This window comes from Aspergillus wentii (assembly GCF_001890725.1).
Source record: "Aspergillus wentii DTO 134E9 unplaced genomic scaffold ASPWEscaffold_5, whole genome shotgun sequence".
In the NCBI taxonomy this organism is placed as follows: Eukaryota; Fungi; Ascomycota; class Eurotiomycetes; order Eurotiales; family Aspergillaceae; genus Aspergillus; species Aspergillus wentii.
The window spans coordinates 105,075-128,495 of NW_024467836.1; the positions used below are offsets into that span (position 1 = coordinate 105,075).

A 23,421-nucleotide genomic window follows, 5' to 3' on the forward strand; every position below is an offset into this window, starting at 1 on the left:
TTCTATACGAAATAAATAGACAGGATAAACAGAGCATGAAAATCCAAAATGTATCTCTTTTTCTTTCTTTCTGTCGCTGCGGCACTGCAGACTCTGCCGCCAGTCAAATGGACGCCTTTATCGGGCGAATTCTCTTTATCGTCGACTGAGAAAACCATATACATTGACAAACGCGTCGCGTCGCATAGAGACGCGAATGGCCTCACTCTCATCCCACCGTCTGCCTATGAATTCGCAGATACTTTCAGACACGATCTAGAAGAAGTCACCGGCAATAAGTGGGATCTTCAAACTGTAGACACGAACAACGATATAGCAGGAATCTATCTCGGTCTTCTCGATCACCATTTCACTTACGACAATGGCCGTCCAACAGAAGAAGCATACACCCTCAACATTCAGCCTGATAGGATATCTATTCTCGGCTCTGGATCAAGGGGCATCTGGTGGGGAACTCGCACTCTTCTTCAACAACTCTTGATAAATGAAACCATCCCAGCCGGCCAAGTCGCCGATTCTCCCGCCTATCCAACACGCGGATTTCTCCTCGACGCAGGCAGAAAATGGTACGCACCGAGCTATCTGAAGGATCTCTGCACGTATGCGTCGTTTTTCAAAATGTCCGAGTTTCACTATCATCTCAGCGATAATTATCCGCTTAGTCGCGGTCCTGAAACCCCGTGGAATGAGGTTTATTCGCAGTTTTCGTTGCATCCGGAGAATCCAGAGCTAGTTGGTCTTGTACAGAGGGAGAATGAGACGCTGTCGAGGACAGAGTTTGATGATGTGCAGCGACATTGTGCCAGTCGAGGAGTGACGGTTATCCCGGAGATTGATGCACCAGGTCACTGTCTTACGTTGACGAAAATGAAGCCGGAGATTGCTCTGGATACGAAGGATCTGCTGAATCTGTCGCACCCAGAAACTATTCCTCTGCTCAAGTCGATTTGGACGGAATTCCTGCCTTGGTTCCATACGAAAGAAGTGCATATCGGGGCTGATGAATATGATTCTTCCCTAGCGGATGATTATATCAGCTTTGTCAATGAAATGGCAGACTTTATCAATGCGACATCAGGGAAGAAGACACGTATCTGGGGAACACCAGAGCCATCGGAAACTCTGAACATCTCAACGGACGTGATCATCCAACACTGGCAATACGGACAATCTGATCCAGTCGAGTTGGTCAATCAAGGATACGAAATCATCAACTCGGAAGATTGGTGGGCCTACATTTCGTTGAAGAATGACCATATGCCTCTCCTGCCAGCGCCGTATCCGCAGCTTTTCAACAATACGCGACTTCTCAATTTTGCAGATCAAGATGGATTGCAGTGGGATCCGTCTTGGTTTAATCCGGTTAATATAAGTGAACAGCCTGATCGGAAGCATGTTGGAGGCGCTATTCTGGCAGCGTGGAATGACAATGGACCAGATGCAACGACACAATTGGAATACTTTTATGCCATTCGCAATGGGATTCCGGTAGTTGCATCGAAAGCTTGGACGGGAGGAGGATTAAGTCTAGATGAGCCGAGTCTATCAGATTCGATCGATCTATTCACATCCAAAGCAGTTGGACAGAATCTGGATAGACGGTTGGACAGCAGCAGCTGGTCATTCGACGATAAATCAGAAGTCATTCTCGGCAAAGGCAGCAAAGGAATGAACTATACCTTAGAACTGGATGCCAACGGCCCATTCATCCTCTCCTCCAGCGATGCCACCCTCTCCCTCGTGGACGATGGAACATTATCCTTCACCTCTGACGGCTGGGAATATCCCCTCCGTTCCATCGACGAAGCAGACGGTTTCGATCCGAGCTATCCCGGACGCATCTGGACGAACCAGACTACTTCCACGCATGAGGTTGTTCATGTTCCTCTTCAGAGTAATATCACCATCTCAACGGATGTCATTGGCGGTAGTCGGGTGTGGGTGGATGGGGAGTTTGTCGGGCGGTTCGAAGTATTTGTATACGGAGGGAAGAATCAATTGTTCTCGTGGAGTCAGATGGCGTTTGTTGCGCCGATGGAGAGAGCCAAGAGGTTGAGGGGGCTGAAATTGTATTCTTAGTAAGGACAGTTGATGTAGTTTAATATGAGCGGGAGCTTATATCCGTGAAGCTGCACTACAGCCAAGAGAGTAATGGATGCTGCATCAATAGTCCAGATCTCTCGAAAGACAGATAGTGTCATGCTTTCCACTTCACTGCCGTTGGCTATGCACCTTCTTCACCCAGAGTTTTGCATATTGTTGTTGTTTAAGTAAGACTGCCTGCCGAGAGTCGTGTCACTGCTAACACGATGGCTTGATAGGGCGAAGAACGATGTCGAGATATACCTAATCCTATACGGTACAGCCATGGAGCCGAATAAGATCCAGCGCCTGGAAATCCCACAGATATTACACCCGGAACGGTTGAGGGAACAAAGGCAAATCGCATCTGCATTTTGGATCGGGATTCCAATGAGGATGTGCTTCTGGCCCTGGCGAATTTTGACGCCCTTCTAGCAAGCCCAGAGAGCATGATTATGTGCGTCTTCCCCGCGTAAGAGAGCAGGGAATGATGATTCGGTGGCATTTCTTGTCACTTTGGCGGTTTTTGAAGGAAATAGCCTGATCTGCTGGTGTCTCGGTCAAATGGAGACGTTTTGAATCAGTTGGAAAGTTTCGAGGCTTCTCTAGAGATTTTCCGGAATGGATCTACATGATAAATGTCGCAGAAATCCCCGGGTAAAAGGTCAACTATGGACTGTACTACTGAGTATTATTAATATAGTTATTGAAGTGTGTATATAATGGCTAAATTATCTACCCCGCAACAGTGGTGAATTATCCGCAAATGAAGTGTAACTTGCATAAAAGGCTTAAAAGGAGGGTGTTCCCATTAAAATCACCGATCTGTAGACTTCAAAATGCTTTCTTTTATTTACCTATTTATTCAGGTGGCAGCTGCCACTTGGGAGTTGAAAAACTTCACCAGCCTCGTGTCGTTTGGCGATAGCTATACCGATCAGTCTCGACTGGATGCGTTTGGCAGTAATGTGACTGCACCGCCAGTGGGATGGGTTCAACCAGATGTATGTCCATCTTGAATTAAAAGGAATGCTAATGAGTGCTAATGAGTAGAACAATAATACTGCGTCTGGAGGATACACATGGGGCCACTACATCGCCGCCACTGGAGTGAATCTATACAACTACGCCGTCAGCGGCGCATCGTGTTCGAACAAAATCACCCCACGAGCATACTACAACAGTCTCTTTCCATCAGTATTAGAATACGAAATCCCAGCATATTTAGCGGATAGCAACTACACCACACCGTCCGGCCATAAATTCCTCACCACCCCCCCCGATGAAACCGTCTACTCGATCTGGATTGGCACTAATGACCTTGGCAATAATGCCTTCATCACTGACTCGCAAACCACCAACAAGACCATACCGGATTACACCGGGTGCATCTACGCCGCTCTAGACCAGGTATACAGTAATGGCGGGCGCTACTTTATCCTCATGAACGCAGCGCCACTGCAGCTAGCCCCGCTGTATGCCACACCGGAGCACAACGGCGTCGGACAGAACCACTACTGGCCGAATAAGCCGGAGAACCTCACCGAAGTCAGTTTTCGCATGTGGGAGCAGGTAGCGACGGTGAATGCGATTCTGAAATATCAGACGGCGTATGAAGTGATGGCGGGGAGGTATGCTGGGGCGCATTTTGCGGTGATGGATATGAATGGATTGGTATGTCTGGGAAATACTCGGAGATAAAGACTAACAGTCTGGATAGATGACGGACATGTACAACCATCCGAGCGAGTATTTCGGTGGATCTGCGAATGTGAGTGGATTCGTGAAGCACTGCGATCTCAGTGGGTCGAATTGTGCGAGTCGCGATCATCCCGAGGGGTATCTGTGGTATGATGAACTGCATCCATCGGAGAGGACAGACGAGATAATCGCCCAGCACTTTATGGAAGTGGTGCGAGGGGAGAGCAAATGGGCGACTTATTGGTAGATAGAATATTAACAAGTGAGACATCTCGTGGAATTACCCATTCTTTCTCTCCAGATATCCTGACACATTCCCACGTGCGCCAAGTGGGGGTGAAATCTCTACCAATTAGTACCACCATGTCTGTTCGTCTAGCCCATATTAAACCCTTTCATCCTCCGTCTTCACTTGGCAGGCCAGAAAATGGGGAATTATCTTCTCGCCCTTGCAGCTCTGCTGGCTACCATAGTCGCCAGCTGCGAATGCACGACAACATTAACTCCCTCTGTTGTCATCGGGCAGGGGGAGATCCGTGGGTTCGTGCAGAACGAGACGAACGTGTTTCTGGGCATTCCGTTTGCGGAATCGACAGCTGGGGAGAATCGATGGAGGGCACCGGTGCCAGTGGCGAATTCTGACGATGCATTCGATGCGATGCAGTATGGGCCGACGTGTGCGCAGGCCATGTCGGGCGATGCCATTGTCGCACAGGGCGAGGATTGCTTGAATTTGAATGTTCGTCTTCACTTTTATACTGATATTTAATATACTAATAATAATATAGATATGGACACCTCAAGATGGAGATAACCACCCCGTCTTTGTCTACATCTATGGTGGTGCCATGGTGACGGGCGGGAATAGCAACGCGCAATGGCAGGGATACAACTTTGCGCGTAAAGACGTGGTCTATGTCAACGTCAACTATCGCGAGTCGGTCTTTGCATCGCCCAATGCACCGGAGCTGCAGGGTGAGTCGCAGAATTTCGGTATTCTCGATGTCGAACTGGCTGTGCAGTGGGTTTATGATAATATCGAGGGTGAGCCTACTACTCTACTATATGACTGCATGTATACTGACAGAACAGCCTTCGGTGGTGATCGCAATCGCATCGTGATAGGAGGCCATTCATCCGGCTCCGTCATGGTCGACCACTATCTCTGGAACCATCCAGACACTTTCATCGCCGGTGCGATTGAAATGTCCGCCAATGCGGAATCTGGCCCAGCATATGCCCCAGCCGGTGTCGCATTGGCTCAAGTAGCTCAAGATATCGAAGCAGCAGGCGTCACACTCGACTGCGACTCTGCCAATCCCACGCTGGACTGTCTGCGCAAGGTCGACATGTATGCCATCCAAACGAGCAACTTCAACTCGAGCACGAATACCTGGTTCGCGCCCGTCGTGGACAACATCACCCGGTTTGGCGATTATCGCGCTCGATTTGAAAATGGGCAGTATCCACGCCACGTCCCTTTGATCGTGGGTAATTCCGACCAGGAAGGACGATTATTTGGCTACGTGTATGGCAGCGAGAATACCAACTTCAGCTCGTGGATCAACACCTTTGACGCTGATTTGGCGTTCGTGCCAGACGAGGAGTTGCTGAATGCATACAACATCTCGGACTATGCATCCGTCTCGCAAATGAGCGGTGCTTCGTACGGCGACGCCCGCTTCTTCTGCCCGACCGACTACATGATTGATCTGCGCTCTGAAGCGCAACCAACATGGGTGTATCGCTGGTTCGGCGATTACGACAACGTCATCGGGATAGAGGGCATCGGGCCATCACACGGAAGCGAAGTGCCCTTCTTCCACGGGGGGAATGAGTGTTTCGAGAAGCTTTCTAATGTGACCACGTCTGAACAAGAGCTGGCAGACTTTATGAACGACTGGCTGGTCGCGTGGATCCAGAATCCAGTCGCTGGGCCCGGATGGGAACGAGCCAGTCCGGAAGATGGAGAGCTGGCCAAGCTGGGTGTTTCTGGGGATGAACTGGCCATTGAGACTGGGAGGACAGGAGAGTATAACCAACGGTGCCAGGAGGTGTATAAACCGCATATTCCTGCGTATCCGGTAGTTCAGAATCCTCTTGCTTAGTCTATTGAGTAGAATGTAATAATATGAATATTCTGAAATGTCTTGGATTGAGTTTGTGGATGTTTCAGACGCCGTCATGATTACCCGATGCGATCGGATTAGCTTCAATAGTCTGTCTTTAATCCATCCGTTGATATTAAACAGGAAAGCTAGCAAGTATCCACAATGGGCATCCACGGATCGGGGTTGCATCGGGTGTTCGAGGCATTTTTCCAGAACTTGGAACATTTTTATTCATAAGAAAGATGTCCTGACTGGAAGAACGGACAGCAAAGTGAACATGGCTCAAGTAGGACAAGTGGTATGTCTCTGACACTGCATATGCATAGATATGCAGCGCATGCTGATTGACAGGTCGCATGGTACATCTGCACCATCGTCGCGTGTGCCTTTCTGGCCTGTCGACTGGTGGTGCGCTGGAAAAAGTTCCAGACGTTCTATGTCGATGATTATCTCTTGACAGTTGCCTGCGCCTGTTTGATAGGCGATTTGGGCATCCAGCATTACATGTTCAACCTGGGTATGGATATATGATATTATGATGGATTCTATTGACACACCGCAGGAATGGCCCACCCGGCGGCATCGACCAAAGCGGACACCGTCAATATGATGAAGGTGAGATCGACAGTAAATAGAATCAATATCATATAGCATGGCTGACAAGCACAGATGATCATCCCCGGTTCCACTTTATATGTGACGTCTCTGTGGTTGATCAAAGCGGGAATGGTACGATATCGTCTACCAGATTGCTGGGACGGGCTGACGGGATAGGTGTGTTTCTATAAACGACTGGCCGACCGGACGAGATATCAGACGATCTACAATATTACATTGGTCTTCCTCGGAGCGACATGGCTGGCCATCTTCTTGGATATCATCTTCAAGTGCTTCCCGGTCGATCGCATTTGGGATGTGGATAATCCCCAACGAGGATGTTCCAACACGCAGACGAGGATCAATTATTGGATTACTATTTTGTGTATGTGTTGCCTTGTCTGGCAGATGAAGCTAACAGATCAGTCAACATTTTCAGTGATGTTTTTAGTATGTCTATCTCCGTATTACTTGATCTGTATATGTCTAACTGTAACTAGTCATCTGCCTCCCCATATCCCAAGTCATGAGGATCCGCATGCCTCTCAAGCAGAAGATTGGCGTGTTGTCCATCTTCCTGTTGGGCATTCTCGTCGTCATCACCAGCAGTGCGTCTCTACATCATATCTACCTATTCATACTAACCGAATAGTAATCCGCGCCATCTACGCGTACAAAAATGAGCAAATGATAACCTGCACCGTCTCGATGATCGAAACCGCCATCGCCATCGTCGCCTCCTGCCTCCCCGTCCTACGCACTCTCTTCTTCGGCTCGAAATCTCGTAATGGCACGTACTCCAACCGCTACGAATTATCCTCTGCATCAGCCGTGCGCAATGCATCCAAACATGTCGCCACTGTCTCGGCGAATATGAGTGCGGGGAGGAATGATTCAGAGGATGAGCTAGTCAAGGATGTAGTCGGGATGGGCGATGAGGTGATTAATGTGACGAGGGAGTATCAGGTCCAGCATGGGTCTGCGAGTTTTAGGTGATGCGACTTAGAGTCATGCCGTGGCACAATCTTACTCTCATACTAGGCACAGCCTCATTGTAGTAGGACAGTGTTACCTTGCACATGGCAGTGTATGCATCACATTGCTAATGTCAAACAATAATCAAAGCATAACAATATAGAAAACATAGTATAGACATGCGAAACTGAACTGACGAAAAGCAAGTCAATTGCCGATCAAACACATAACCAAAGCAAAACAAGCAGTATAGACATTGCGCAACTGATATCAAATGAAAGCAAGCAAATCAAAGCAAGATTCCTAAATCAAACCCCATTGGTGAATCCATCCCCCCCGGCCTCCGTGTCAATCCGCATCGAATCCATCAAGCCACACACCTCAAACAGCTTCCTCGGCCCCAGTCCTTCTGGTGTGCCGGTAACCCCATCCGTCTTCAGTCTCTCCAGCGCAGCCTTGATGCCCAGATACGCCGGGGCCAGACACGCAAACGAGAAGATCATAATGCGGAATCCCATATCCTGTGCCTCCTTGGTGGTAATCACCGGTCCTGCTCCGTTCTCCACCATGTTCAGCAGCAACGGCCACGGCGCCAGATCCTGCACCGCCTGTCTCGCCATCTCCTTGGAGGTGAAACCCTCCAGCAACCCCACGTCAGCGCCGATGTCTCTCGCCCCCTTCAGCCGGCGGATACACTCATCATACCCATGCTGCTGCAGGGCATCCGTGCGCGCAATCAGCACAATGTCAGAATGCAATCGATCCTTGGTCATCTTGGCGGCCCGGATGCGCGTGAGATACTCTTCCATCTCGACGACTTTCTTGCCGGCCAGATGACCGCAGCGTTTGTTCTGGATCTGGTCTTCGATGTGGAATCCGGCCACGCCGGCTTGGATGTATTGTTGGACGGACTTGGAGACCATGAGGGGGCCTGCCGAGTATACTGTCAGCTTATCATGCCCCTAGCTCATTCCAGTGTAACGGCATACCTCCGTAGCCCGTGTCCATATCGGCAATCAACGGCGGGCCAAACGGGTCCAGGTTGGCAATCATTTCAGCATTCGTGCGCATATCATGCAGGCCCGCCAGGCCCAGATCCGCCATTCCCAGACGCGAAGCGGTGGTTCCTGCGCCGGTCTATTGCTGTCAGTACTGGATATAGAAATGACAGATGATGTGACGTGTAAGATGACCGATCACATACCATGTACATGGCCTTGAAGCCGAGTTGCATGGCGATTCTGGCCGACAGACCATCGTAGACACCCGGGCAGACGATGAGCTCGTTGGTGTCGGTCAATTGGCGGCGTAGTTTGGATGCGCCGGCGATCATGTACAGCGAGACGACGGGTTCCTGCTTCTCGCCGTTGATCTCGTAGAAGCCATCTTTTTCGACAGTGATGGTGATGGTCATTTTGAAGAGTAGGTAGAAGACTAGAGACTAGAGATTGAGATGGAAGAAGATGATGAGAAGATGAGGAGGAAAGACAGCTGCGAGACCACCTCTTTATACCTTTCATACTCGATGATCATACTCCGTGATTGCCTTCTCCAGCATCTGCCCTACGCTCAGTTACGCAGCAATGTTCTTGGCCCGGGGACGTCAACAATTTTTCCACGCCGGAATTATCTGCTGCACTCTCTGTTGAGGGCGTTGTTCTTGGCTGGCTGAGGAGAAGGAGGAAATGCAACCATCTGGAGTTGTTTAGGGTGCGTAATTATATACCTCGTGCATCTCCTGACTGCCTGTTTGGGCGACGGTGGGTCCTTATTACTCTACATTATATGGATTCTGGCTGCGATGGATAGTGAGGATTGTCATGACCAAGACTCAGGCCTCTCTGATAGGACGACCGGCAATCTACCAGACAGTCTAGAGAATCTAGTCGTAGTCTAGACATCGACGTGAAGAACGCCAAGCGTCAGATTGTCGCATCCGTTTCAGCTGAAGAGCGTCGATCCCACGGCAACTCCGGTGGTACAGCCTTATCTACTATTGACAATAACCTCTGGAGCGAGAGCCAATGGCCTCACATGCTGGTCCGATATTAGCCAAGGCTTGGCCATCACATCATCTTCAGTGTCGATCAACCACCGCCCGTTTGTCCGCTCAGCCGCTGGCTGCGATTGGCCCGGGCTTATCGCGGTAGGGCTGCCGAGTCGGGGTATGTTCCATTGCGTCTCTTGGCTCGGGTTGTTTGTCTCGTTGTTCTCGTTGTGCTCGTTTATTCTCGTGGATTCCCGTGGAGTTGGTGACTTTGTCCTTTTTATTGTCTTTCCTGACTGTCGTTCATGACCTGTCATCGTCTTCTGTCATCTGTCATCTGTCACTCATTCTCACCATGTCGAAACAACCGTCTGCCGTCCCCGCCTTTCTGACGGTGGACATTCGCCCCAAACACGCGGATGTTCTCCTCTACGCCTGCTGTCTCTGCTCGGGACTCGTCGACAGCACCATCTACAATGGTACGTCTGCCCGATTATGATCATGACGAGTCTAACGATATATACAGCCTACAACACCTTTGTCTCCATGCAAACAGGTATCATATGCACCCTCCCAATAAATACTCCCCTCTAACTAACAAGGCAACACCATCTTCGTCGGCCTCGGTGCCTCCAACCAGAACCCCCGCCCCTACGGCTGGGCTCGCTCGCTGACCTCCATCGGCTGCTTCATCATCGGCTCGTTCCTCTTCGCTCGCCTCAACCGTCTTCTCGGCCCGATGCGACGAGGCACCCTGATCGTCTCCTTTCTGCTCCAGGTCATCCTCATCGTCATCACCGCCGCACTCGTCCAGTCCGGCGTCATCGCAGGCATCACCCACTCCACCACCACCGAAACCCAGTGGAACCAGGAAGTCCCCATCGTCCTGCTCAGCATCCAATCCGCCGGCCAGATCGTAGCAAGTCGCACGCTGGGTTATAACGAGATTCCCACCGTCGTCATCACCAGTCTACTCTGCGACCTCATGTCCGACCCGAAACTGTTTCTGGTGCGGAACGAGAAGCGCGATCGGCGCATCGTGGCGTTTGTGTTGACGCTGGTCGGTGCGATCGCGGGCGGCTGGATCACCAAGGCGGTTGGGGATATTTCTCCGGTGTTGTGGCTGGCGGCGGGCATTAAGATGGCGATTGTGGTGAGTTGGGCGTTTTGGTGGGTGGATTCCTCTTTGGGATAGATGTAACTATTCACACTACTTATACTCTACTGAACATTATATACTATACATACTCTACAATCAACAATTTATACTCAACAATACTCAATCTACCATCTGTCAAAAGTACAACCCCGCATCTCGGAACGACGGAATGAGCGGAATTTCCGCGCTGCCATACAAATACTCCTTTTCATAACAACAACAATATCTATCATCATCAATTGTAAACATGTCCATCACTATCACCGGCGCCAAAGGCCGCCAGATCCAGGGTATGTCTATCTATCCAATTGACACCATACACTAACAATACTCCGGACAGTCCCCTCCGGCCTCTTCATCAACAACACCTTCACCCCCTCGGTCAACAACACCACTCTCCCCGTCGAAAACCCCTCCACCCGCGCTCATCTCGGCACCATCTCCGCAGCCAGTAAACAAGATATTGACCGGGCTGTCGAATCGTCCAAATCTGCTTTCGCAACATGGAAGACGACCCCCGGCCCAGTTCGCGGAAAGTTCCTCCACAAACTGGCGGACCTGATTGAGCGAGATGCGGATGATTTCGCATCGCTCGAGGCAGTCGATGCGGGTATCTTGTACACCGATTCGATGGGCATGAATATCCCCCAGGCAGTGGGCAATTTGAGATATTTCGCTGGCTGGGCGGATAAAATCGACGGCAAGGTGTTGGAGATTGACGGCGGGATTGCGTATACCCATCGCGAGCCGTTGGGGGTGTGTGGTGCGATTGTGCCGTGGAATTCGCCTTTGTAGGCCCATCACCTATTCCCCTCTTCTGGTAGATGGACTAATGAGTAGGATGATCACAATCTGGAAACTCGCCCCCGCGTTGGCAGTCGGCAACGTGCTCATCATCAAAACATCCGAAATGTCCCCCCTCTACGGCCAGAAGCTCGCCCAGCTCGTCCTCGAAGCTGGATTCCCGCCTGGCGTGGTGAATATCATGACAGGCGACGGGGCCAACGCCGGCACGGCACTGTCGGAACACGTCGACGTCCGCAAGATCTCATTCACAGGGAGCAGTATCGCCGGCCGAAAGATCCTACAAGCAGCAGCCAAGACGAACCTGAAGAAAGTCAGCCTCGAGCTAGGCGGCAAGGGCCCGTCGATTGTATTCGGCGATGCGGATTTGGAGAATGCGCTTCTGTGGACGCGGATCGGGATTACGGCGAATAACGGGCAGATCTGCGTTGCTGGATCAAGGATTTACGTCCAGGATACGATTTACGACCAGTTCATCGAGGCGTATAAGAACGCCGCTGCCGCTGCGCCTGTTGTTTCTGGGAATCCGCTGGATGCGGCGACAACCAAGGGACCGGTGGTGAATCGGGCCCAGTATGAGAAGATCCTCGGGTATATCGAGCAGGGGAAGAGATGCGGCGCGAAGCTACTCTTTGGAGGCGAGAAGATCGGCGATGAGGGGTATTTTGTGCAGAATACGGCCTTTGCGGATGTTACGGAGGATGCGGCGATTATGAAAGAGGAGATTTTCGGGCCGGTTGCTGTAGGTTTCGTACTTATCTTGATGATACATGAGATGCTGACTATATCGAACAGAGCATTGCGAAATTCAGCACCGAAGATGAAGTCATCGCCAAGGCAAACGATTCTCTACATGGTCTGGGTGCGGCCATCTTCACCAACGATGTCAGTCGCGCCCATCGCGTTACGAAAGCGTTGGAGTCCGGTCAAGTCACCGTCAACGCATGGGCGATGCTCAGTCCGAATGCACCATTTGGCGGCGTCAAGGAAAGTGGATTCGGACGGGACATGGGAGAAGAGGCATTGGAGGGATGGGCCAGTGTCAAATCGATCAAGTATAATATTCTTCCCAAGCTGTAAACTAGATAGAGATAGACTATGGCAGATTGATTGGATGCATCTTGCGGAACAGATTGGTAGGATCGTACTTGGCCTTGATCTGCTGCAGGCGAGGGAGATTGTCTCCGTAGATGTTCTTCACTGCAGAGTCACCGGCTGTCAGGATTAGCATGTAGTATAATCGGTCAACAGAGGAAGACTTACGCTCGGCATAGTTGATATACTGCGGCACATCGCCCTCTACCGAGTTCAGCCGTGCCGTCCATTTCGCCTGAATCTCCTCTCCCCATGCATTAGCCTCTGCATCCTTGGACGCATGGTCCCATCGCAACGAGATAACACCGTTCTGCGTGCTATTCCGACTGGCAAACGCCGTCGCCGTGTTGGACACCTCGCACACCTTGCGCATGTCGAAGAACTCGAGAATCAACGCCGACGTGACCATCTCGGGGTTCTTCTGGATACTGTTTGTCAGCTCTGTCAGGATGGACTTGGCGAACTGCGTTCCGAGGGGTGGCTGGAAGAAGAGGCCCTTGAAGGACTTGCGGCCGCCGTGTGTGGCCATGGGGTTTTGGAGGCTGTTGAGCACCGCGTAGGGAATCATGTCGACGGTGTTCACCACCGGGCCGAGAGCGATCAGCGCACCGAAACGCTTCTCGCCTTCTTCGCGAGTGCCGTTGTAGAAGATCATCGTGTTGACCATGGGCACCGGAGCACCAGGGGGTTGCGCGAAGAAGCACATCGCGCCGGATCGAGCGTCCGGATTGGCGATGGTGGCATTCAGCTCGGTAATAACGCTCTCCAGCTTATCAGGCGTAAAAGACATGATGCCAGCATAGACCGGATTCTTTTGCTCATGGGCTTGGTAGGTAAAGTCCACCGTGACGCCAAAGTTGTATCCAGCACCGCGCAGACCAAAGAAGAGATCCTCATTTTCGGTCGGCGATGCCGTGACAATGCGTCCATCAGCCAGGACAACTGTCGCCGAGAGCAGATTGTCAATCGTCAGCCCGTACATCCCACTCAGCCAGCCGTATCCTCCTCCCAGCGTGAGTCCACCGACACCGGTGTGGTTGACGGTTCCTCCAACCGCAGCGAGGTCGTATTCAGCTGCAGCTTCGTCGACTTCCTTCCATGACGCACCTCCCTGGGCAGTCACGGACTTATTGGCCGTGTTGACGGTGACTTTGTTCATGCGCGACAAGTCAATCACCAGTCCGCCCTGGCTGGAACTCGTGCCCGAGACGGAATGGCCGCCACACTTGACGGCAAAGTCCAGGCCATGCTGCTGCACCCAGAGAAGAGCCGTGCTGACGTCTTCTTTCTCAGCCGGCATCACGACGACGCCCTGCGCTGTTAGTGGCGATCACCACAGCTGGACGAGGGGCTTACCGCCGGTTTCTGGCCGGTCTCAGACCATCGCAGCAGCGTGTCGTGGTAGCCTTCCGAGTCGGGGGTGAAGACATTCGATGATTTTAACTGGTCTTTCAGCTGCTGCAGAATGGATGGATCGAGTGGAGACGCCATGGTGACAGATGGTGATACTGATTATTGAATGTGTGTTTGAGCTGAAGCGGGGTGGTTGATGTTCTTATGTGGAGGGATTGTGGATCCACTGAGGACAGCTGTAGCACAGAATGACCAGTGCTGCAGATAACATGATCAATATGACTGCATGCATTGTATTATTGAATTGGCAGGCGATATTCAAATGTTATCCAACACTATTACACAGCAGCCGGGCAGCATCATAAAGCCCACAATGTCAGCCATTTTCAAGGCTGTTCTGAACTGCCCAATCAGCGACTCCGCATTCACATCAGCTCCAGCGTCTATTAATATATGTTGAAATAGTGAAGAAGGCTATATATGCACTCAGTTGATCCTAGAATTATACTCAACATGGTGGTCATATCTACACCCCTTGATACAAATGTTTAACCCTATATCAACAAAGACACAAGCTCATCTCAACACCTGCTGCGAATACTTGGTATATAATTTTGGATACCACCTCTGCCCAACATCCGGATGGCTCAGAATCCGATTTCTCAAATACGCCTCGCCAAACTACTCTGTTAGTTTCATTTTGTATATATATAAGGAGACTTACGCATGAATACAGAGGAGACAGAAACTCGCTGGGCACATCGACCGCTCTCTTCTTCCTGTCATCCGATGCCGGAATCGTGCGGACAATATGCGCTGCTGACTCTTTCAATTGATCGAGTGTCAAGTCCATCCTCACTCCGAGGAAGAAGGGAATGCTGTATCTTGTTTTGGTGGTGGGTGCCTATATCATCAGTCCAGATATCATACCACAGGGAAAGGCAGCATACAATAACACGATGCGTGGTGGCTGTACAAATCCCCCCCGTGATGGCTTCAAATCCCTGCTGGATATTCACCACCAGACTGCCCTCGATGGGCGGTGCATCAATCCAGTCCCCTTTTTTATTTAGAATCTGCAGTCCACCGGTATTATCTTGAGATAGAAAGGTAAACAGTCCGGTTGAATCCTTGTGAGGCCCAACACCCTGCGACCCCTCAGGAGACTGCGGATACTTGACAAACTTGAGCCGATCCATAGCGCCTTTAAAGTCTTCAAATGTCGTAGCTGGAAGAGACAGACACTCTGCAACAGATCGCATGAATACTTTTGACAGTTTTGCTGATTCAGAAATGTATTCTTCGATGAGTTCCTTTGCGCCGGGATATTCAGGATACTGGCTGTTTCCCTCGAGTCGCTCCCAGATGGGCTCGTTCTCAGTCCACGTTTTCATGTTGGGCGTTCCAAAGTCGAATTGCTTCATTCTTAGTATACATTACTCATGATGAGGAAGGTGAATACCTCTCGCATGTCCGTCTTGGATGCTGTCGTCTCTGCCCCGAGACGAGTATAGCCCAGAAAGGACGGTGAATTGATCATGTTGCATCTTTCCTTGACTTCAGCTGGCAATGCAAATAGTTCAGGCAGTTTATCGTGTGTTTTATTGGTCAATGCCTGAGGTTGTCAGTGATGTCATCATCATCAGAGAAGACCTACCTCAAGTCCATGATTCGTCAAATACAGAAAACCAACGAGAAATATCGCCTCTCGCAGTTGTGCTAGAGTTTCTTCTTTTGTATCTGCATTCTGCAAACGCTGAAAGTCAATGATCGGGATGGATGAGAATGTGTCTGCCATATTGTGATGGTTGTCAAGATGAGGTTGATATGCGGGGTATTTTTATACACTTTCAAATGCCGAGGACCGACTGATTCGGGGATTTAATAAGCATAAATAAAGGCAAAGTGAGTCAATTTGATATACAATGATCACGCCATATTCAGGCTATATTGTTCTATCGGCAAGCCGTCTCATATTTCTATGGATTTATAGCATAATAACATCGATCATTCTATATAGACTTAAGCCTTCACAGCCGAACTCGCCTCTGCAATCTTCTCGGACAATCGGCTCATCGGCATCGAACTGAGAATGTCAAATGAGGATATCTCAGACTTCATCTCTCGCAGCACCCAGCCTTGAAGCTCTACTGCTTTCAACGAGTCGACTACACTATTAGCTTCATCGTATATCAAGATAGGAAATACATACCTCCAAGAGCATTCAACGGACGCTCCGTATCAATCGAATCAGCAGATGCCGTCATAGCAGCAGCCACATATTCCTTGAGACCTTGCTCGACTACTTTAGTAGCATCTGCAATATTCTCACTCTCGGATATCATCTTGCTGATGCCGTCTTTGCCATCTTTGCCGTTCTCTGCAGCAGCACTCTTGATGCGATGGTCGAATTTGCGATCCAACTGCCACGAGGTCGTGATGTATCCATCTCGTGCAAGATTATCTGCAATACCAGCGATCACTTGAGGGGGAATGATATCGCCACTTGCCGTCTTGCCCTTGAGAATCACCTTGAGGATCACCTGCAACTCATTCTTCGAGATCGTCGTCCCAGTCAAATTCCTATACTTCTCCTCCCGCTCCTTCTCACTCCGCACTTCAGTAACTGCGCCTCCATCTGTCACCAGACCAATGTTAATCGTCGTGCCAGCCAGATTCTTCTTCCGACGATACGTGGTCAGCGCATCCATAAACCCATTTCCGGCAGAGTAGTTCGCCTGCGCGATATTGCCTATCACAGACGCCACAGAAGAGAGGGTGATGAAGAAATCCAGATTTTGGGGGAGAAGACGGTGCAGGTTCCAGCTTCCTTGGATCTTGGAGGCGGTTGATTCGGTCCAGTCGGTGTAGGTCATTTTTTCAAACATGTTGTCCTGTTTTTTTAGTAGATGCTTTTATAAAAGGTAGGTAGACATACCCGTAACACCATGGTGCATTGGATGACACCCTTGATCTTCCAGTTATTCGCAAGAGAGAGACCGATGAAGTTCAGTACGTCAGCTGTCTTGCTGACATCGCAGGTAATCGCCTGCGCAGTGCATCCATCCTTGGACAGACCCTGTAACGCATCTTTCTGCCAGTCATGGATGGCTCCAGAACGAGATAAAAAGACGATATGTCGTGCTCCGACTTCGATTAAAGTCTCTGCGAAACTAAGACCGAGAGATCCCAGTCCACCGGAGAGAACATATGTTGCTTCTGGATCCAATGATGCAGTTGGGGGAGGACGAGGGATGATACGAACTGCTCCATCTGCTCTGAGATCGAGGATGACTGGTCCGCGATGACCTCCTTGTTTTGCCACGACGGCCTCTTTGATATCTGACACTGGAAATGTGCTGTATGGATGGTACAAAGGAGGTTTGATAACATCGATTAAATGCAGCGTCTCACGCATTGCCTGGTACACAGCATCTGGCTTGAAACTCAACATCTGCTCGAGATCAAACACCTGCAGCGAGCAGCCCCGTGAGATGAACGTCTGTGGAAGACCCGATGGACGCAGATGACCGCTAAGATCGATCGATTTACCAAAATTGGCAAGGGATGCTGCTGCTGCGCGGCATTGCAGACCAGACACGGTGCTGATGACTGCATCCACGCCTTTCCGGTCTGTCCGGTCGAGAACATCGTCTGCGAGTGATCCATCTGCAAAGTCGAAGATGTTGTCTGCTGGTACGTTGTACTTTTCAATCAAAATGCTTCTGTCATCTTCTGACTCCACGGCCAGGAATACCTCTATTCCTGTCGCTGATGCCAGCTGGACAGCTCCCAGTGCTGCATCGGTGCATCCCGCAATGAGAATCCTGTTTGTCTTGTCCACCTTTGCCAACTCAAACAGGGCATGATAAGCTGTCGCATAAGCAGTAGGCAGAATAGCAGCCATAGTAGAATCAACAATTCTAGGAACTTTGCAGACAGCAGAAGAAGAAAGACGAGCATGCGTTCGAAGGAGAGAATCACCAGCAGACAAGACTACCACGCGATCGCCAGGACGGAGACCAGACACGGTCGATCCAATCTGAATGACGGTCCCTGAGGCTTGACGGCCGAATTGAGATTTTTGGTTCTTCAATGTGTTGATGTCGTGGTCTGTCACTGCTACTGCGTCGATTTGGACGTCCACTGAATCTGACGGAAGTGGTTGCTCCAGCTCAACATCGTGAATCCAGCTGGCTTCATCCAGCGAGGAAGAATCAATTGATAGCTTCAACGGCCGATCGTCTTCAGAAAGAGACCCAAGAACTGGTCGAGGACCGTCAATCTGCACTCGCACGTCCTTTTCAACACCAGGTGTCTCGACGACCCGAGGAATCAACAGCTTCTCATCTTCTAGTCTGAATTCTGTCTCAACCTCCCGTTTCCCAGAAACAATAGTCCGCTTGAGAACTTTGTAGATGCTGCTCGCAATACTGGCATGATCAAGCGGTGTCGCCCAGTTGATAGTCAAATGTGGCATCGTCAAGCCAGGGATTTCACTGCGTATAGTCCGCAGTAGACCGGTGGTTGCTCCAAACTCGACGTTAATCTCCGGCCCCTGGTCATGTTCACGCGATACCCAGAGTATATAGGTAGCTGAATGCACGAGACTCTGGAAGGCCTGGTATTCTCTTTCGTTCCATTGAGATACCCATGGCGAGTCGGCTTCGAGGAGGGAAATGACTGTTCTCCCTTGAAGATCACCCACATCATCGAGTGTGGATATCTTGAGTGACGTTCCATGAGAGGACAGATATGCAGACAGCTTATCGAGCAGTTTATTCTGGCTTTTATCTTCGTTACGAGTCAAGACGTATACTTCGGGATCGACGTCCACGATGATGGAGTCTTTCTGTGCGATGAATGCTTCACTGTTGGACGACTCAAGATGCAACGATTGGCGATTCAGTTCGAGGTCTGTGAGAATAGGACTCCATGGCAGTGAAGATCTGGGAAGAACTCCGATGAACCATCCTTCTTCGTCCACAAGAGATGCTGCAAAGTCCAGCTTTACTTGCGCGGCGTTGGCACCGAGTTTGGAAGTGTCCAGCAGCACCAAATCATAAGTTGTATCACCTACAGCCTCTTTGGATAGAGGAAGCGAGTAGTCAATCTCCCATACTGTGGCTGGTGGTTCGACTTCAGCGAGAGTCTCTTTGGTGGCTTCGACTGCTGAGGATGGCACTGCGATAGAGAGTTGCTGGAATCGAGGCCGATGGACGCTGGATGGTCCGAATTGCTTTATGGCGTTGATATCATGCGAAGCCAATTCATCTGTCAAGAAAATAACAGATAGGTCGCCATTGTTATGGCATAATCTGGCCATCCAATCTCGCAAAGCAGAACCAATCCCTTCAGCATCAGTAGACAAAGAACCCACGACAGCCTCTGCCGAAGCCACATCTTCTTCCCAGGTGATGGTCGAGCATTTCTGAACAGCTTCTCCATCACCCCCTTGTCCTGCTGCAGATGAAGCCATTGGTATTTCTCCCAGAAGTACGCCTTCCATGACAATACCAGGCGCTGACCATTCAGGATCAGAGGTGATGCATTTCGAACGAACCTCACCACTCTCCTTTCTTGTCTGAATGTGGAAGTCAAACGACGAGCCGGTTTCTACTGGAATACCAGTCGGAATGAAGATACGCTGTGCAGCAACTGGGATATGGCCTTTCTTTTCTTGCAGCTTTTCGGACAACGAGAGAACAGCAGATTGGAAGAGAGAATCCAGCGTCGTAGGATGGATGAGATAGTCGGATTGATACCCATGCGGCATGTTCTCTTTGGTATCCGTGACCACCACTGAGCCCCAGGTACTCGAGGATTCATTACTGAATGCCGTTCTGGTGATGGAATGGAATGATGGGCCGAGTTCGACACCAATGTTGGATAGCCAGTTGTATACATCGTCCATTGGGACATCAGTCGATTTGCTCTGAGTATGTCGGGCTTTGACAGCTTCCTTCTTCCAGTGCTCTGCATCCGTTGGATTGGTATATCGCACAGATAGAATACCCTCTGAGTGCTTCGTCCACGATCCATCAGGAGGAAGAGAAAAGATGCCGAATTCAAACCATCCAGGCAGACTCTTATGCGGGCTGAGATGGATGGCTGTTTCTAATCCCTGGTCATCGCCAGGGACAATGACTCCTCGATAGAATTGGAGATCCTGCAACTCAATGCCAGCCACCTTTTGGCTTGGATCTGCGAGTTGTCGTGCTGCTTCTGCGGCCATCACCACCATTCCTGCGGCGGGATAGAGAATTGACCCAGCCACGACATGGTCTGCAATCCATGGATTCTCAGAGACACGCAGATAATGACTCCATCTTGGCTCGAGGTCATTCTGAAAGTCGATAGGCACTCCGAGGAAGTCATGGCGTGGCACTGCCCTTGTTCGAAGCGTCTTTGTATCGCGAGGTTCATGCCAGAATGACGAGCGATGGTTCCACGGGTACGAAGGCAGATCAACCACAACCTGAGGCCGTGTTTCACGATCATCGATGCCGTTGATCTTTGATAGATTGACCGGATGGCCAGTACTCCACAGACTGCCTGCCAACGCGAGGGCCGTCACTTCAGCATCTTGATTGCGCTTGACCGCAGTGAGATATGCAATCTTGGCCATGTTCTTGTCGATCTTCTCAACTGTCTGTAGAAGCGGTCCTTTGAGCACTTCATGAGGTCCGATCTCAACGGCACACGACCAGTTCACGCGAGCTCGTCGTCGAACCTTGCCGGCTTCGGTGTGGTTAAAGGCACTGGTAACTGCTCCTTCGAACTGGACGGGATTCAACATGTTCTGCACCCAGTATTCAGGGATGAGGTCGTCTGGCTTAACGACCTTCTTGTTCAGGGATGAAAACATGGTGACACTGGCATCAGCTGGTGTTTGCGGTTTGACATCCTGGATAGAACGACGCATATCTTCTGCTACGACTGCGATCTGGGGCGAGTGATATGCAGTGTCAACGCGCAGTTTTCGTGCGAACTTCTTATCTTCTTGAATGAGAGACTCGAGGGTGGTGATGGCATCGTCATCGCCAGAGAGTGTCACAGACGAAGGGCTGTTGATGCATGCCACCACGGCTGATCCTTCAGGGACCTTCTTAAGATACGCCTGGGCTTCATCGGCAGAAAGGCCAGCAGCCATCATTGCTCCGTCTTTGGACAGACGAGGTCTGACCTGCGATGAGCAGATTCCTCGTGAATAGGCAATGGCAATGGCATCTTCATGAGACAGATAGCCAGCACCATACGCAGCGCCTATAGCAATTAGCATTCCATACTTCATTTAGATGTATACATACCCATTTCACCACTCGAATGACCAACTGTCCCCTTGGGATGAATATCCCACGAAGCCAGCAAATCAACAAGTGCAATCTGCAACGCCGTGCAGACTGGCTGACTGAATTCCGGTGTGTTGATCTGTGGATTATCCGTTTTCTGGATCTCATCACGAATATCCCATGCACAGCCCAGTTTCTGCAAAACAGCCTGCGTCCTGGCCATGCTCGTTGCAAACACGGGCTGCTTCAGTAATTGTCTGCCCATTCCGGCCCACTGCCCCCCTTGGCCGGTGAAGACAAAGAGGATTCGGTTGTTGCGTCCCGCGCGAGGGAAAGTTGGAAGACCGGATTCAACACTGGATTTGAGCTCAACGATGGAATCGGCGACTGCGAAACTGCGATATCCAAAGACGGATCGTCGGATGGCGAGTGTGTAAGCTAGATCATCGAGAAAGTCGGGATTCTCAGGTTCGTCTGGCTTGTTCTGTAGAAAGTTGTTCCATGATTCGCCCAGTCGAGCGATGCCATTCTTATCCTGCGTTGAATAAACCAGCAGTTTCTTTGCTTTCTCAGTCTGTTCTGGTATCTGCACCTCTGTGTCAGCACTAGGGAGAGCAATGATATTATTCTTCAGCCCAGACAGAAACTGAGCAGCACTCTCGACGATAACGTGCGCATTGGCACCACCAAATCCAAAGGAGTTGACACTCGCTCTTCGACTCAGAGATGGAGGCCACTGCATGTAATCGTTGGTCAATCGCAGCTTCCACTCATCCAGTTTGATCTTCGGGTTGAGTTTCTTGAATCCTGCATTCGGCACGAACTTGTCTTTCTCCAACTTTAAGACCACTTTGATCATCGCTGCTATACCGGCTGCGCCTTCAGTGTGACCGATATTCGTCTTGACGCTTCCAACATACATTGGTCCGTCTTCGGGGTCTCTGTCAAGTCCGAATGTGGTGCCCAGTGCTTCCAGTTCGGTTGGATCCTATATCGTTAGTATATCAGTATAACATGTGCATAGTATAGACATACACCAATCTTAGTCCCCGTTCCATGCGCCTCAAAGTACGATGTATCCTTCATAGCCAGCCCAGTCTCCGCATAGACTCTTCTAATCAAATCAGCCTGAGAATCCCCATTTGGCATCGTGATTCCCGGTGTTCGTCCGTCTTGGTTGGATCCTGTTCCTCTAATCACGGCACGGATATTATCACCGTCTGCCAGGGCATCGCGGAGGGGCTTTACAATCATCGCCCCGATACCTTCGCCTCGTCCGTAGCCATTGGCCCGTTCGTCGAATGAGTGGCTGATTCCATCTGGGCTGAGCATGCGCATGTAACTCAGACGTTGAGTGAAGTTGGGATGAAGGATAAGCGACGATCCCGTAATGAGGGCCTATAAATTAGCACAGATACTCCGATGTAGGATTAACTTACCATCTTCGACTCTCGCAATCTCAACGACTGACAAGCTAAGTGCAACGCCGACAAGCTCGATGAACAAGCAGTGTCAAGCATGATACTCGGGCCACGCAGGTCGTAAAACCACGAGATACGGTTCGCCAGCATCGTTCTTCCATTGCCTGTGGCTGAATTATGCGGCATGTTATGGATGTCTCGAGTAGACAGCAATTCATAGTCGTTGGTCATGCATCCGGAATACACGCTTGTCATGCTCCCAGGGAGTTGGTCGATGGGGATTCCGGCTATTCTATCAGCATACTTCTATCCATACGAAGTAGACATACCGTTTTCAAAAGTCTCATATGCCACCTCCAACAGCAGACGCTGAACAGGATCCATTCCAGCCGCCTCCTTGGCAGTGATGGAGAAGAAAGGAGCATCGAAGAGGGAGACATCTTCCTCGAGGAAGAAGCCGTCCGTATGGTTAATCTATTCATTAGCATAATGCGCATTGATCTATACTTGAAGTACATACAGCTCCCTTTCGATCATTATTAGGATGATAAAACGCATCCGGATTGTAGCTCCGCTCAGGAACCCGGCCATTGCCAGATCGCCCATGACGGAGCATCTCCCAGAAGCCCGCAAGAGACGATGCCTCGCCGGGGAATCGACATCCCATGCCAATCACGGCGATAGGCTCGGGGGGGTCGTGCGTGATTCCGATGGAACCCATCGTGTATCGTGGTCTGTTGTATCTCAGTCTCAGTGTATTTGACGGTTTGCTTGACGTTCTATCTTGTCGCTCGCTCGTCTTTTAAACTGTGGTCAGCATATAGTTGATTTATGGCATGGTCCT

The 23,421-nt window shown here is 50.4% G+C and overlaps 9 protein-coding genes across 9 annotated transcripts; 5 read left to right on the forward strand and 4 right to left on the reverse strand.

Moving 5' to 3' along the window:
* Positions 1–48: 48 nt before the first annotated feature.
* Positions 49–4,030, forward strand: ASPWEDRAFT_52101 (uncharacterized protein; the record flags this gene model as incomplete). The annotated part of the gene is made up of 4 exons (XM_040837701.1): positions 49–2,051; positions 3,047–3,086; positions 3,136–3,756; positions 3,803–4,030. The coding sequence occupies 4 exons, from the start codon at positions 49–51 to the stop codon at positions 4,028–4,030; spliced, it is 2,892 nt and encodes a 963-aa protein (XP_040687340.1).
* A 180-nt stretch (positions 4,031–4,210) lies between these two features.
* Positions 4,211–5,891, forward strand: ASPWEDRAFT_173103 (uncharacterized protein; the record flags this gene model as incomplete). Its single annotated transcript, XM_040831022.1, has 3 exons — positions 4,211–4,522; positions 4,572–4,827; positions 4,876–5,891. The coding sequence occupies 3 exons, from the start codon at positions 4,211–4,213 to the stop codon at positions 5,889–5,891; spliced, it is 1,584 nt and encodes a 527-aa protein (XP_040687341.1).
* A 280-nt stretch (positions 5,892–6,171) lies between these two features.
* On the forward strand, positions 6,172–7,487 carry ASPWEDRAFT_52103 (uncharacterized protein; the record flags this gene model as incomplete). The annotated part of the gene is made up of 8 exons (XM_040837702.1): positions 6,172–6,192; positions 6,246–6,411; positions 6,457–6,509; positions 6,564–6,623; positions 6,669–6,876; positions 6,918–6,941; positions 6,992–7,099; positions 7,144–7,487. The coding sequence occupies 8 exons, from the start codon at positions 6,172–6,174 to the stop codon at positions 7,485–7,487; spliced, it is 984 nt and encodes a 327-aa protein (XP_040687342.1).
* Positions 7,488–7,774: 287 nt separating this feature from the next.
* On the reverse strand, positions 7,775–8,880 carry ASPWEDRAFT_52104 (isocitrate lyase/PEP mutase family protein; the record flags this gene model as incomplete). Its single annotated transcript, XM_040837703.1, has 3 exons — positions 7,775–8,397; positions 8,456–8,603; positions 8,671–8,880. The coding sequence occupies 3 exons, from the start codon at positions 8,878–8,880 to the stop codon at positions 7,775–7,777; spliced, it is 981 nt and encodes a 326-aa protein (XP_040687343.1).
* Positions 8,881–9,808: 928 nt separating this feature from the next.
* On the forward strand, positions 9,809–10,648 carry ASPWEDRAFT_113630 (YoaK family protein; the record flags this gene model as incomplete). The annotated part of the gene is made up of 3 exons (XM_040828422.1): positions 9,809–9,932; positions 9,980–10,009; positions 10,056–10,648. 3 exons carry the CDS (start codon positions 9,809–9,811, stop codon positions 10,646–10,648), a joined length of 747 nt encoding a protein of 248 aa, XP_040687344.1.
* A 106-nt stretch (positions 10,649–10,754) lies between these two features.
* On the forward strand, positions 10,755–12,504 carry ASPWEDRAFT_539490 (putative aldehyde dehydrogenase). The gene is made up of 4 exons (XM_040837979.1): positions 10,755–10,902; positions 10,953–11,403; positions 11,453–12,158; positions 12,212–12,504. The coding sequence occupies exons 1-4, from the start codon at positions 10,860–10,862 to the stop codon at positions 12,494–12,496; spliced, it is 1,485 nt and encodes a 494-aa protein (XP_040687345.1). The 5' UTR covers positions 10,755–10,859; the 3' UTR covers positions 12,497–12,504.
* An 8-nt stretch (positions 12,505–12,512) lies between these two features.
* ASPWEDRAFT_113875 (FAD-binding oxidoreductase) lies at positions 12,513–14,002 on the reverse strand (the record flags this gene model as incomplete). The annotated part of the gene is made up of 3 exons (XM_040828441.1): positions 12,513–12,631; positions 12,680–13,823; positions 13,868–14,002. 3 exons carry the CDS (start codon positions 14,000–14,002, stop codon positions 12,513–12,515), a joined length of 1,398 nt encoding a protein of 465 aa, XP_040687346.1.
* A 299-nt stretch (positions 14,003–14,301) lies between these two features.
* On the reverse strand, positions 14,302–15,664 carry ASPWEDRAFT_156880 (isopenicillin N synthase family dioxygenase; the record flags this gene model as incomplete). The annotated part of the gene is made up of 5 exons (XM_040829717.1): positions 14,302–14,545; positions 14,589–14,768; positions 14,815–15,282; positions 15,327–15,479; positions 15,522–15,664. Coding segments are annotated over 5 exons (1,049 nt in total), but the record flags the coding sequence as incomplete, so codon positions are not given.
* A 209-nt stretch (positions 15,665–15,873) lies between these two features.
* Positions 15,874–23,268, reverse strand: ASPWEDRAFT_135135 (type I polyketide synthase). Its single transcript, XM_040829334.1, has 8 exons — positions 23,098–23,268; positions 22,907–23,051; positions 22,596–22,864; positions 22,192–22,554; positions 21,175–22,144; positions 16,803–21,130; positions 16,077–16,758; positions 15,874–16,032 (listed from the first exon to the last, which is right to left on the reverse strand). Exons 1-8 carry the CDS (start codon positions 23,242–23,244, stop codon positions 15,887–15,889), a joined length of 7,050 nt encoding a protein of 2,349 aa, XP_040687348.1. The 5' UTR covers positions 23,245–23,268; the 3' UTR covers positions 15,874–15,886.
* Positions 23,269–23,421: the final 153 nt, after the last annotated feature.